Source organism: Vidua macroura, chromosome 19 (genome assembly GCF_024509145.1).
Source record: "Vidua macroura isolate BioBank_ID:100142 chromosome 19, ASM2450914v1, whole genome shotgun sequence".
In the NCBI taxonomy this organism is placed as follows: domain Eukaryota; kingdom Metazoa; phylum Chordata; class Aves; order Passeriformes; family Viduidae; genus Vidua; species Vidua macroura.
Window position 1 is genome coordinate 6,061,077 of NC_071589.1, and position 13,485 is coordinate 6,074,561.

The 13,485-nt window shown below is 42.9% G+C and overlaps 1 protein-coding gene across 3 annotated transcripts in view; it reads left to right on the top strand.

Annotated features, from left to right (window-relative positions):
• The first annotated feature begins 1,685 nt into the window (after window positions 1–1,685).
• Window positions 1,686–13,485, top strand: part of ABCC3 (ATP binding cassette subfamily C member 3) — a 47,281-nt gene continuing 35,481 nt past the window's right edge. For 2 of the 3 annotated variants that reach the window (XM_053994938.1, XM_053994939.1), the window contains exon 1: window positions 1,785–1,835. In XM_053994938.1, the coding sequence (XP_053850913.1) occupies window positions 1,806–1,835 (30 nt within the window). In that variant the 5' untranslated portion in view covers window positions 1,785–1,805. Of the gene's footprint in view, window positions 1,836–13,485 lie in introns of all 3 variants that reach the window. The other variant, XM_053994937.1, reaches the window with a different exon arrangement.

Here is a 13,485-nt window from a genome sequence, read left to right on the forward strand (position 1 = left end):
TCTCAGAGCAGCTTCTCTCAGAGATTGTTGCAGGAGAGGAGATTTAAAGAGCCATAAAGGAGTAACTCCCAGCTATTTCTGAGTTTTCTTACAACTTTTACTGCAGTGCAATTCCACTGAACAAAAGTTTTGCAGTAAGACTTGCAAGGCCAACCCTCTGTGTCCTCAGATCTCATTCACCCAGCTGACGAGGGCTTCTCTAGTGTTTCCTCCAGAGGGTTGCAATGTGACTATGTTGATTAGCCTGGCTTAGTCTGACATTTCAGTTGTTGTAGGCAATCACCTGAGAACCTTATCTTGGGCAAGAGCTTATCTTCCCACACTAATGAGAACAGCACACCTTTAGCCATGTTATAGTAAATGTCTAAAGCAAATTCTTAGCAGTGCTCATGGCTTTCTCTGATAGTACTTTGGGTGGGAAACAGTCCCAGTATCTCCACAAAAGATTAGCAGAATATTTTTTCTTTAGGGATGACATATTTTTGGGACACAGCAGCACTGCCCTTTTCTGAAGTACTGGAACAGGTTGCCCAGAGAAGCAGAAGATGGATGTCCCATCCCTGGAAGTGTTCAAGACCAGGGGCCCTGAGCAGCCTGATCAAGTGGGTGGTATCCCTGCCCATGGCAGGACATTGGAACTAGATGAGCTTTAAACTCCCTTCCAACTCAAACCATTCTGTGATTCTCTGATTTATGATTCTATTCTACTCCTTTTTGTTCTGGTGAATATTTTTGACCACATCCTTCTACCTGAGAATTCCACATCTTACAGAAAGGAAAGAAACTCAGACTCTTAAAATTTTGAAGTAGATTTGTGGCAGCAGGGTTACTTTGTGGGAGTTGATGTTAATTGAACCAGATGCTGCAGCAAGTGGGTAAACAAAAAGCAAGTGTTGGAAGGTAAATTATACTGTAGAAGTCCTAATAAAAAGGAAAGCAAACAGTGCTTCTGCATCACAGGGAGGTGAAATCCAGATTGTGTCCAAGGTGCTACACTACAAAACCTATTAGTTACATATAATCATGAAAATATATTGACTGAAGGCTTTTGAAAATGGATCCATGCCACAGGTTTAATCATGCGTCCACAGCAGAAGCAATCAGCATCAGGAAAGACGCTGTAGATGGATGGAGAAGTGATGTGATGCTCACTTAAGTCCTGCTGGGGAAATCACACTCCACAGCACTCTGACGGGTAGACAAGAAGCCTCTCCATGATGTTAACATTAGCCTGAGTAGTCTGGATGGATGGACATAGTCAGCCCAAAGCCAGTAAGTGGCCCAGCTTTGCGCAGTCCTCAGCAAACACTTCACTTGAATCACAGAATGATGTGGGTTGGAATGGACCTTAATATCATACCGTTCCAACCCTCTGCCATGAGCAGAGATGCCACTCACTAGACCACGTTGCTCAGGGCCCTATCCAACCTGGCCTTGAACACTTCCAGGCACAGGAGTTTCCGCAGCTTCTTCTTGACACGTGGGTACCACCAAAGCCCCCCTCCGTGATCAGGGAGGTCACACTGAGATGGGGGCGCTGGGATGTCACCCATGGTGTGAGGTGCCCGGGGTCAGGAGCAGGGTAACGGCAGCCACTCATCGGAGCTAGCCCTAACCCAGCCACCGCCCAGGGCAGACCTTGGCCCGTCTGCCGGGCTCCTCCCGCCGCCTGCGGGGAGGGCGGGATGGGGCGCGCCGGCCCCACCGCCCCCGCCCCCGGCCCGCCCAGCAGGGAAGGAACCGGCTCCTACCTCCGCCCGGTGCCTGGCGTGCGCTGGCAGCATCTCTGCGCCTCTGCTGCGGCCATGGAGGCTTTCTGCGGGTCCCGCTTCTGGGTAAGCTTCTCCCTCCCCTTCCCGCCTCGCGGAGGGGTCGGGACAGCGCCGCGCCCGCTCCTCCCGGAGTTTCCCGTGTGTCCCCCGGGCCGGCCCGGAGCGGGCACGGGCAGTCCGGTCCTGCGGCTGCTGAGGGGCTGGGCGGCACCGCTTCTCGGTCGTGGGGCCGTCCTAGAGCAGGCGGTGCGGTGCCTCTGCTCGGGCAGGAGCAGCAGAAGGGCCGCTCCGTTCTGTTCGTCCTTCAGCATCTCCACACCACAGTCAAGACCCCCTCAAAAAGCAGCCCACGGGGGATGCAGCTTTCCCAGCATAGTCCGCTTCTGGACCTCACACTGATTAACCCAGGGCTCTTCCTTTCTGTTTTAGCGCGTATTCTGCTCTTCGGAGTCACTTCCATGACTGGCAAAGTGCTCCCCGTTCAATGCTTTGTTACTGCTAGAAGAGGGATGGGTTCGTAGCAGCCGACGGTGGTCACTAGCCCCGGAGGATTGTGGTGACTTCTGTCAGTACTTGGAGCCCTCAGCCCTTTGGAAAGGCTGATTGCAGCGGGCAGTGGGTTTGTAAGCACAAAAGTTTGGAAATTGCTGCCATGGTCTGCTCTGATGGTGAGAGTGTATAAGTCCTGTTACTGGGTTTCCGGAGGTACAGCGTGGTGTTTGCCTCTCTCCTGTGTAGGCAGACACTCAGACCATGAGAAACCATGGGGATTTGAGCATGTATGCTGAATCTGGAACTGCGCCCCAGTGAATCAGTTTTTGTGTGTCCCTTTTTCTTACACCACTTTAGCTCAAGGGAGATTTTTTTTTTTTCTAATGAGAGTCGGGAATGAAAAGGAATGTCTGAAGTTGCATCACTGCTGGAAAGCTACTACAGGACAGCACAAGCGGTTGTCTCTGAGCACTTTATGCTGAGTACTAGCCTCAGATAACTAATTACCTTTCAATATCTGTCCTAATATTATTATTTAAAAGAGGAGTTTGGCTGCTAAGCCCCTTGGTTACATTTCTTTGTATTTCATTTCCTAGTGCTCTGCACTCTCTCTGCCACAACAGCTGGCAGATAAGCTTGCTCAAACAAGTATTTTCGTGCATTATTTCTACCATCAACACTTCTAGAACAGGAACAAGCACAAACAGATTGACCCTGCTCCCTGATCTCTTGGCTGCCTCCAGAAGCAGGTCTTAGCTTCTCGAGGAAGGCTGGTAGAGAACAGCTCTTGTAGCAGTTTATTGATATGTTAATGTAAATAGCCAGACAGATTTCCTGGTTTGAAGTATGAAGTAAGTGTATCATTCTGTACTTTATACACTCCAGCACCAGCATGGTGCCCTCTGTGCTCCTCTCTGGGGTCTGTGGTCTCTATGGACCTGTTTTCTTTTTTCTTTCACAGGTGCTTGGGGTCAGAACAACTTTCCATCTGTTTAATTGATTTAAAAAGTGGAACTCAACAACTCTGAGAAATTTAACATTGTGACTCCATGACCAGCAGGTTGAACTCAGTGGTTACTCTATTTTTGGCAGTATTTTCTGTTAGCAGGAGTGTACACAGTGCATTGATTTTATAGGATATTTTAAGTGATGACCAGATAGAAGACAGTAACCTTGAAATTATTTGTTGTGAAAATATGTTGTAGAGGCTTCTATCTGAAATCTGCCCACAAAAGTTGGTGTTTCTGTGCACTGAACTAATGAATGGTGTCCAGCTTTGCAGTTCAAAACAAGAATTTGATCAAATGTGAACCAGTATTAATGTTCACTTTTTCATTAGCTGATGAACTTAGACTCTCCATTTTTTGTCAAAGAAAATCTAGACATTTTTGGAAGCTGAATGTCATATTGGTGTCAGTTTTAAAACTGTTTAGAGTGAAAGGAAACATGCTTTTCCAGTTTAAGCAGTTATTTGTTTTGGAGTTTAAATCAACTACAATACTTTTCTGTTAAAAGGGCATGAGAATAAAACCAAAATAGTTCAATATTAGCTCATGAAAATGTTTATCTTGAAATATATCAACTTAAGCAGATTATTGATTTATGTTGGATTTTTTTGGCTTGTTGGAAGTTTTAAGGTTTCAACAGGTTGAGGCCATTTTCTCTCGTTCTTTTGCTTGTTACCAGGAGAAGGGACTGACCCCCACCTGGCTGCACCCTCCTGTCAGGGAGTTGTAGAGAGTGAAAATGTTCCTCCTGAACCTCCTTTTCTTCAGGGTGGGGAATTTTGCTGGAAATTCTGCTGATTGAATTTTTGGTGGGTTTTTTTTGCAGAGGCAAAATCATTTCCTGTTCAACTCATTTCAGAAATAAGAAATGAAAGAGAATGCTGTAGATCACATTAGAAATCTATAAAAGCTTTTTGGTTTCCAGCTACTGCTTTACCTGTTGAACATGGAATCAGCAAATTGCTAATACAAATGTAGGTTATTTATATATAAAAGAGGAACAGCTGGAATATTATGTTTTCATAATGCATTATGAACAATCTCTTCATCTGAACACTTGGAATCATACTGTCTACTTCAGCTGTTACTATCTGCTAGGAGTGTTCCCATGCTAAATGCCTTTGGGGAGGAGATGAATGTGATAGCACATACCCACACAAGGCAGGCCTTAGGTGTGTTCTTCACCAGTGACCATAATTACCTCCTATTTATTGTGTCACATATTTGCTGTGAGATAGTAAGAGTGCTAAATAGGTGTGCAAATTAACGTGACCCACAATCTCCATTTTGAGAAGCAGATACTGATGAATTACCACTTTTTTGTTGCTTGTGTCCTCCACTGTAGTAAAATGTGAGTGGCTTCTTTGAGCAGAGAGCAAAGTGATCTCCTGGGGAGTGTTTGCTACACAAATGTTTCAGCCTAGTGATTAAAGAGCACAAACTTGGAAAAAACTGAATTCTGTTCTAGTGGAGAGAACTCTTGTCTTTCTGCAGCTCAGCCTCTCTGAGTACAAAATGGCACAGTGGCTGCTGTGAGATTAAAATACTGGGTGCTCAGCACCGATGTTGAGTAATGTTGGGATGAGGGGCAAATAAACACATTGGTCTGCAGACAGACAAAGTGCCTGGGCTTTAACCAGCAGCTTGTATTTTGGGTGGTGTGTTCTTTTTAACAGCATAAATGGGAAATGAGGGAACAAGTGATAGAACATTTCAAAGGGGAGACCACAATTTCTCAGTTCCTTTTGATACTGCTCAGCTGACAGCTCAGTTTCCTTGTTCTCCCTGTGTCTTGGTATCCTGACAGATGTCTTGTTTTTCCCCAGCCCATGTGGAGTGCTGGCTCCTTCTTCATCCAGAGGCTCTTGAGTAATCCAGCAGGAAATTGCAGCAACTCTCAAGAGTAAACGATACCTCAGTCTTGGCTTTGTGATAGTCCCATACAAAGCACCCCTTTAACCTTTAGGTTTGTGGGTGTTCCTTCACCTTGAGTCATTCTGTCAAATTTTGTAGAATTGGGCTAAAAGTCATGCTGCTTTCTGAACCAGTAGAGCAGGAAAATGCATTTCCAAAGTGCTACAAGTTTCCCTTCTGCATAAATTCCTCTTTTGCTGCATCATGTTTAATTTATTTGTAGTTGAAGATGACTCAGGATAGCTATAGTAAGGCAGAAATATTTCTTTCAAGGAATATGACAAATAGTGTATACTTGCAGCATGTGTACAAGTCTATTTAAACGCCCCCCCACACAACTTATGTGGTTTGGCCTTAAATTAATCATAAAACATATAATTTTAACAATTCTATTATATTTTCAGCTAAATCAATTCCAGCAGATGAGTGAAGCAGAAGGTGATAGGAGATCACTGACAAGGAAGGATCCTGCAGTTGGGTGGTATGATCCAGATTGGCTATTGTTTGTATTTTAGCTTCTCATTCTGCCACTCTGTGCTAAACACTGAATGTTCCTTGTTAATGGATACTTAAACATGATATAGATCTCTATATAATCTTTGTTAACTGTGTCCAACTTCAGCTGAATCCCACTCCTATAAATCTCTTCACAAATAACTGCATGAGGTACCTGTGTTCTTTCTTAAGTTAGGTGGGAGATCAAACTAGGTGACTTTAATAGTCCCTTCAGACATCAAATCTGTGAAATTATACTCTCTCAAAAGGGTAGCTAGGTTGGCAACATCTTGAACTTAAAATCAATTAACTACTCAAGCTCCAATTCTCCAAGACTTTCAGATTTTTGACATGAGTTGAATGGAAGCTGCTGCTAATTGACTGGGGCCAGAGAATCTCAATGTCAGGAGCAGGATAAATATAAATATTTAGCGTTGGATTTGGTGTATTAACCAGGACCTGATACCGTTCATCTGTGTGTAAATGGCAAGACTGTATAGTCAAATAGCCTGGATTTGACACTCCTTGGGAAAGACAAAGTATGGATCTGAGAGCTGTGAGCAAAACTTGATACCATTGAAAGCTGCCAGTATCAAGTGAATCCTTTGGTGACATTGCCAATTAATGAAACTCATCAGCTTTCAACACAACTGTTCCTCCCTGGGCCATTTTAGCTTATGTGACAGAGCTGGTAGCTGTGATGTCTGGGACTTTGGAATACTATAAAGTTTGCCTCTTGAAAAGAAATTACACTGGAACTAAATCCGAGTCGCATGAGGAGCCCCTTAAAATGTAGCTAAAATTTAATCGCTGTACTTCGGAATATAAAGCATTTTGAGATGTGCCTCACCTACCTGGTAGGCAAATTGCCGTGTCATGGGAGAGATAAGAATTTCCTTTCAACATGTGCAATTTTGTAATGTATTAAGGAGACTATTGGTGTTTAAAATTATTTTTTTTAATTTTAAGAAATTTTTTTTGAAAAACTTATTAAATGAGGTCTTTGATTTTTCCCAGTAAGCTCATGCTTGATTTGTCTAATGAAACCTCATTGATTGTGATGGGCCATTATCCACTTGCAAATTCCTTGGCTGAGCTTGTGGACAGCAGAGTGGCCATGAGACAGAGATCTTCCTGGAAGTGTGCCCAGGCTTTTGAACAGCCAACAGCCCTGATTCCATGCTGGGCCTATGTGAGCTGGCATTTTGTCCCTGTGCTAATCTCCTAGCTTGAGAGGTGAAGTCAGTGCAATAAAATTTAGATAATTTACAGTAATGTCACATGTCAGTGTCATAAAGCCCTGAATTAGAACAGAATGAAGAAGATGGAGAAGAGAAACTGTTTCATAGGAGTTGTTTCAAAAGTCAGAAGTCAGTTTCAGGAATAATAATTTCTTTTTTCTCTCTGAAACTGAGAATGCATTTCACATTTGTGCAATTAAAAAAAAAATTCTCTCCTCTTCCCCCCAGTTAAATGACTTTTATTCCAGAATATCTTCCAACTGCTCTCAGAGCAGCACTGATGGCAATTTTTCTGTTACAATCCTTTTCATTAGTAGTATACATCAGCCCAACGGGATGGGCTAGCTTAAAATGGCATTACAGTGGAACTGTGTCATTTGCAGCTGTTTGTGCTTTTCCTATCTCTTCAATTGAGCTACATTTATGATGATACTTAAATTAACTGAATTCCTTTAACTGAAAGGAGATGGGATGGCTTAAATCAAGGATATTCCCCCCCACCCCCAGTCATTATCACCCTGGTCTGCAACAGGGCACCCCAAGCTATCAATTATGCCAGTAACAGGAAGTTTTCTCTCCAACAGTATGTAGCTGTGGTCAATTTTAAAAGACAGTTGGAAACTTCCTTATATAGGAACAATCCTGTTTCATTTTCTTCTCAATCCTGCTTTTGATTCTAGAGCATTTTTGCCTGTATGATTGCACTGTGCCCTCCCCTCCACAAGTAAAAAATGTCCCTCTGTCCAAGCAAGAGGGCTGAGTGTTACTGAAACAGCTGAAATAGATGGATTTTACTTTTAGTTCAGGTGTATGTTGTCTTAGATCATATATATTGTGTGGTCTCCTTCACTATCTCCCTGAGGCTGCAGGTTCTTTTCTGAAAAAAAAGCCCATTACCTGGGCTCCCATGGCTGTAGGCAATATGAACCTGCCTTTTTTCATCCCGTCTTATTTCTGTACCTGACAGCAAAGAAGCTCTGAACTTCTAATCCTAAAACTCAAAAACTGAAAAGAGAATAAAAAAGGAAATTACTGTCTAGTACTGCTGTCTAGTCCTCAAGTACATGCCATGGTTAGTAGCATTTGTATCATAAAACTTCAGCTTGAGCAAAACCTCTGACAAGTTACTCCACAATTGTAAACTAACTCCTATAGGCTCTGGCCATGTGCCAGGCCTATTTGATCCTTTAAAATAAGCTGCTAAAGATCCTTTTATTGCTAGAAAAGAAAGTTCAGCTTCCTGCCCAGTGTCCTTCACTTATGTACAGAACTGGTGCAGTTGTGCTTTGTAAAAGAGAAGGATACCATTTCTGGTTATTAACTGTGTGGTTCGTGCAGAACTGTAAGAGTTTATGTCCCTCAACCCCGCATTCTTTCTGAGCAGTGTTGCTGCAGTTAAGAATGTTGTTACCTCTTACCAGGTGGGGGAAAGGTTGTTCTGTAATCATGAGAAAGAACTGAGTGCAGCAGCCACTTGGGATTAATGAAGCATCCAACTCTTTATGGAAGGGTGATGCTGTTCTTTGGAAATGTAAATGGGTGATAGTGCTCTGAAAAGCCCATTTGAAACTGGCACTCTTCTGGAGGTCTGGAGCTGTACTTGCTGGCATTTATGCTCTAAAATGACTATTAGAGTTGGTCCTAAAGAGTTTATTTACAAGGACCTAGCAGAGGAGATGGACAACAGGTAGAAATGGGAGGTGAGACATGGAGAGGCTGAGACAAAGCTTGTACTGTAGCTAAGACTGGGCCCTGGTAGTTCTTAGTGTTGCAGTTCAGATCTACTCTCATTCCTGGGAGGAGGCAGTGTGGTAGAGCCAAGAGAAAGAGAGAAAGACATCCTTTTTATTTCTTTCCTTTCCTTTTGATTTTTTTCCTTTTATTCTTTTTTTCCCCCAGGATGTGCAAGTGAAAGTCCGTGGCAGGGTATTGACCAGACCTAAAGGCAAAAGAAGGGCAGGAAGAGTCTGCTTTGCAGACTAGACTTTGCAGACTAACGATTTGTTCTACATAAGAAACCATTCCCGTGTTAATGTACCACAGGGAAGTATTGTTACTTTCAGTTATTCACTTCCCTGTCTTTTACACTGGATGTGTACCTTCCTGGCCAGCTTTCCAGTTTGATTGTTAATCTTCCATAACATGCAAACTAGTGATGACTGACACGGAATCACTGATAGGGTTTGTGTTAACCTTGGGTAAGGCGTGAATGACTTCAGCCCAATGGCCTTCACCTTCCAGCAGATAAACGTTGGGTTTGGGTTTCCTGTGCTTTTCACCATTCTTTTGGAGCTGTAGAAATTTAGAGAGAAGCATGTATTAATGTATCCATTTAAAGGAGAGAACTGCTTGAGAACTGCAGAGATGCTGTAAGTCTTCCCTAGGGTTTGGATGCTCTCTATTACTGTTTGAGGAATATTACTGCAGCATCAGTGATTCCTCAAGATTTTAGCTTTTATATTTTTCAGATCCTGTACTGCATTAGTATATAACTCTGAACTCCATATAGGGTGTAAATAAGCTCTCTTCACAGTTTGGTCAGACAAAACAATCCTTCCAGGCCTGAGATACAAGGCCACCCTCTGCCTCAGCCCCGGAAAAGTATAAACAAAAGTGAATGGGAGGGTGGCGTGGGGCTGGGGGCAGAGCAAACTGGAGGATTATGACTTCATTACCTGAAGCTGTAATTGGAGGATTAACCCCTGATATGCAGAGAGACCAAACATATTACTGTCTGAAGAACTCATAATCCTCGTCCATCTTGGGTGTGGCCTCTGTGAGGCTCCTGCACTGCCAAGATGTACCTATTGAAGACCTTTAACAAATACCTATGTTATTCTCTTAACTCTGTCTAGCCTCTGTTGTTCTAGGTAGACACTCCGTGGCCTCATCAACAATTATTTTTGCTACTGGGTAAAGCCAGTGTGAGGCAGCTTTGTTTTAAGCTTCTGTAATGGAGTAGGAGTTGATTTAGACTTAAACTCAAGACCAAAACTCCAGCTAGTCTTTTTCAGCAGGCTTCTTTAACATCATCTGGGGATTTTGGGAAAGGAACAGACAGGAATTTCCCTGTCTCTGTTTTGCAGCTAAGTTCTAAGCTTTCTGTGTGTTTAAATGCTGTAATGGATGATGTGCAGGAAGCCCAAGATACGTGGCACTGAACTTTTATTTCTTTTAAAGGCATTATCAGTTTCAAGGATGGCTTTTTCAATAGCAATGTTATTTTCCAGAGGGGAGAATATAATAGAAAGTACAAAGTCTTAGAGCAGATTTAATGCTGCTCAGAGCCTCCCCTGTTGAATGCCTTCCCGTAATTGAAGATCATGTATTTAAAACTAGTCATTTAAATGCAAGTTCTACTGCCCAGATTGCCCTTAATAAAAGAATTGTGTTTATCTAAAGACAGACCGGAGTGAAGGGTGTGAGTGAAAGCTGTGGCAAGGGCCCCTGTCAATGATATCCTTAACTGATCAGGAGAAAGTCCCACTAATTCATAAGTTTTAAACTCCAAGAGACCCCTTTTCTGCTGTGAAGCTGTAACAAGCGTCTCTAATCTTTTCCCATGGGTGTTCCCATTGTATTTTAGTACTAGAGGATTAAGTAAATTGTGTGCCCAGGGAGTTCAGTATAGTGGTCTGGTGATTTCTGCAGTACTGTATCTCACCAGCAGAGCCTCCAGCATCCAAGCATCCTGCATCCAAGGGAATGCTGCTGCATTTGGCAGTCAGGAGAAGCCACAGAACACGGTGAGTCTGGATTAGTAATAGGTCACAGGTTGTTATCCTCAACACTTGCTTGTGGGTAAGTGGGATAACAGCAGTGCTGACTGGGATGGATATGCTGGCTCTTGTGGTTTCCCTGGAATGAGTTTTGTGACATTTGCTGCTGAGTACTTCCCCTTGTGAGAGGGAAGTGCCTGCTGCTGAGTCACCACAACCCTGGTTCACAGAGCTGCTGCAGAGTCTTTTCAGTGGGTTGTCACTGAAGGGCAGAACTGTGATGTCCAGGGAAAGGTGAGCAGCTCTCAGGAGAGCACAGAGCCACAAGCCAAGGAACAGGGGTGCTCCTCAGTATCAGTGTGTTAGACATCTTTCAGCAGCAAATCCAAAGAAAACCCTCACACCTAGACAGTCCAAGGTGAGTATTTTCACCCTCAACCAGAACAGGACATAAGAAACATTGCAACTTGTTCTGTTTCCCAGGACAGACTTCAGAAATACAAAGGCAGATTAAAGCAGGAGCGTTGAGGACAGGAGGCCAAGAGCTGGTGTCTCCCTTCAGCCGTTGCTTCTTGTGTTTGTTCTCCAGGGTGGAGTTCAGTAACTTTACTGCTGTATTGAATATGTAACAAAGTTGGCTTGCTCAGGAGAGATTGTATTGAGCATTTGTCGTATTCTTACTCAAAATGAGTTTAGGATTGGAGTGGGTGTTGGAATACACACAGTCAGTGTGGTGATTTATAAAGCCATTAAGTGGAACTTCCTGCTCCATGAAGACAGATCCTGCCTGATGAAAAACACAACTTGAAGACTCCCTGATTTAAAAGTAATAATAATTCACTGTAGAGTCCTTGTTACATTAAACATACCATCATACATGGTTTAAACCCAGCCAGCAGCTGCTCACTAATGCCTTCCACTTCCCTTCTGGGATGGGAGAAGACTTGGGAAAAAAGTAAATCTCAGGGGTTGAGAAAAGAACAGTTTAATAATTGAAATAAAATATAATAATAATAACATAATTGTAATGCAAAGAGAGACAACCAAAAAAGAGAGAAACAGAGCAATGTATCCGCTACCAGGGAGAAAATAAATGAAAGTATATTTAAAAAACTAAATACTTAAGAACTCTATCCCAGGACACATAGCAACATTAGTCCACTCCAGTTTGGTCTCAGGGAGAGCAAGTTACTTTATAATTCAATTACTTAAGTGCTTTAGGCACTATGTCTTCTAATAGGGACCCCTCTCCTATTCAGGATGGGAGGAGTCTGTTCTCAGAGCAGAAGCAGATCATTACAGAAACAGATCTTTTCCAAGAAAGCTTATTTTTTTCTGATTCAGGGTAGAACTGGACCTGGAAAAACCTCACCAAGAAGCCAGTAGTCAGTCCTATTATCTTGGCCATAGGTCTCTCCTTCAGCCCACATTCCCATGTGCCGTGAAGTAGTAGGTTCTTGTTGGCCATCACGTAGATACTGCTTCCTGTAGTTTCACATAATTTTGGAAAGGTTCCACTTTTAGTCTCAGGGATAATACTACCAAATCTCAAAATCTTAATTTTTTTTTTTTTTTTTTTAACAGAATTTTGTTTTCTGGCCAGCTGCATTTTTACATTCAGAAGTGCAAACCCTTTGCTTTGTTTAAATAAGAGTAAATGAAAACCTTCCAATGGCTTGGCAGCCCTGCAGTCTGTGCCTTGGATACAATAGGCAGCTTGTGTTCAGTTCAGAAGTTAACGGACATCTGGGGCAGTTTCTGTGTTGCTGTCAGACAGAAAGCTGTTCATGGACATTTTGGTCTTATAGGAAAGGTTTAAATTATAAAAGGTGGGGGGAGGGTCCTCTCAATATCTTCTCCCTTAAACAGTGTCTTTGTTTTATTCTGAGCTTCAGTTGCTATTCTTCGTCTGCTTTCCTTTTCTAGGACTTTTTCCAATAAGCAAAAGGAACACAATTGCAACTATGCTCAAGACATTGCTAAACCACATGTAATGTAGAGAGGAAATTAGTATTTTGTTGAATAAATGAGAGTAGATAAACTCCTACTTGGGAACTAAAGAGCTCCAAGCTTCTACAGGGCATCTCCTGCCCCAGGCAGGGTAGCTGCTAGAGAAGCTTATTATGTTAGAGATGCTGAAATGTTTCGATAATGAGCCAAAAAAATGGGTGCTCTTTAAATGTTATCATCCATTCTGGTGCCAGAGACCTGCTTGCTGGAGGTAAACACAAAAATAGTTTGAATGTGCAGCTGGAGTTTTGTTTTGTTTTGATCTTGTGTTTAAATTGCTGTGTAATTGCCCCTGTGTTGTTGATTTGTGGCTGAAGGTTGCCTGAGGTCTGGACAAACCTGCTGAGGAAATTGGGGCTGTTTTTATTCTGCTGACCTGTGATGGATGCCTGAGTGCCTCCAAAAAAAGTAATTTCTTGGCTGGAGAGGCACCAGCTGTGCAAAGGGCGCAGTTCAAATGTGGAGCTGGTGGATTTGTGCCAACCTTCACACTGCCAAAGCTGAAGCACTGAATGACAAATGTGTCACAGTTCAGCCAAACTGTCCTGCACTCAGCCAAGGCTTTGTAGTCTCATTACACTTTAAAAGCTCATTTTGTGGACAGGTTCAAAGATGCACATGCCTTCTGACAGACCATCAATGAAATGGATTCTCTGCAGATTGTGGCTCTTCAGTTTCCTAAAATCAACCACTGCTTTCAGCATTCAATCTCTTTCATGTTGGTAAACAAAAGCAGTACTGGAAATACTTTGAGAAATTGATTTTCAGAGCAGTCTGTCACAAGGGATGAGAAGTGGCTCCGTGTAACTGAAACACTTCTGCAGAGAGCTCACAC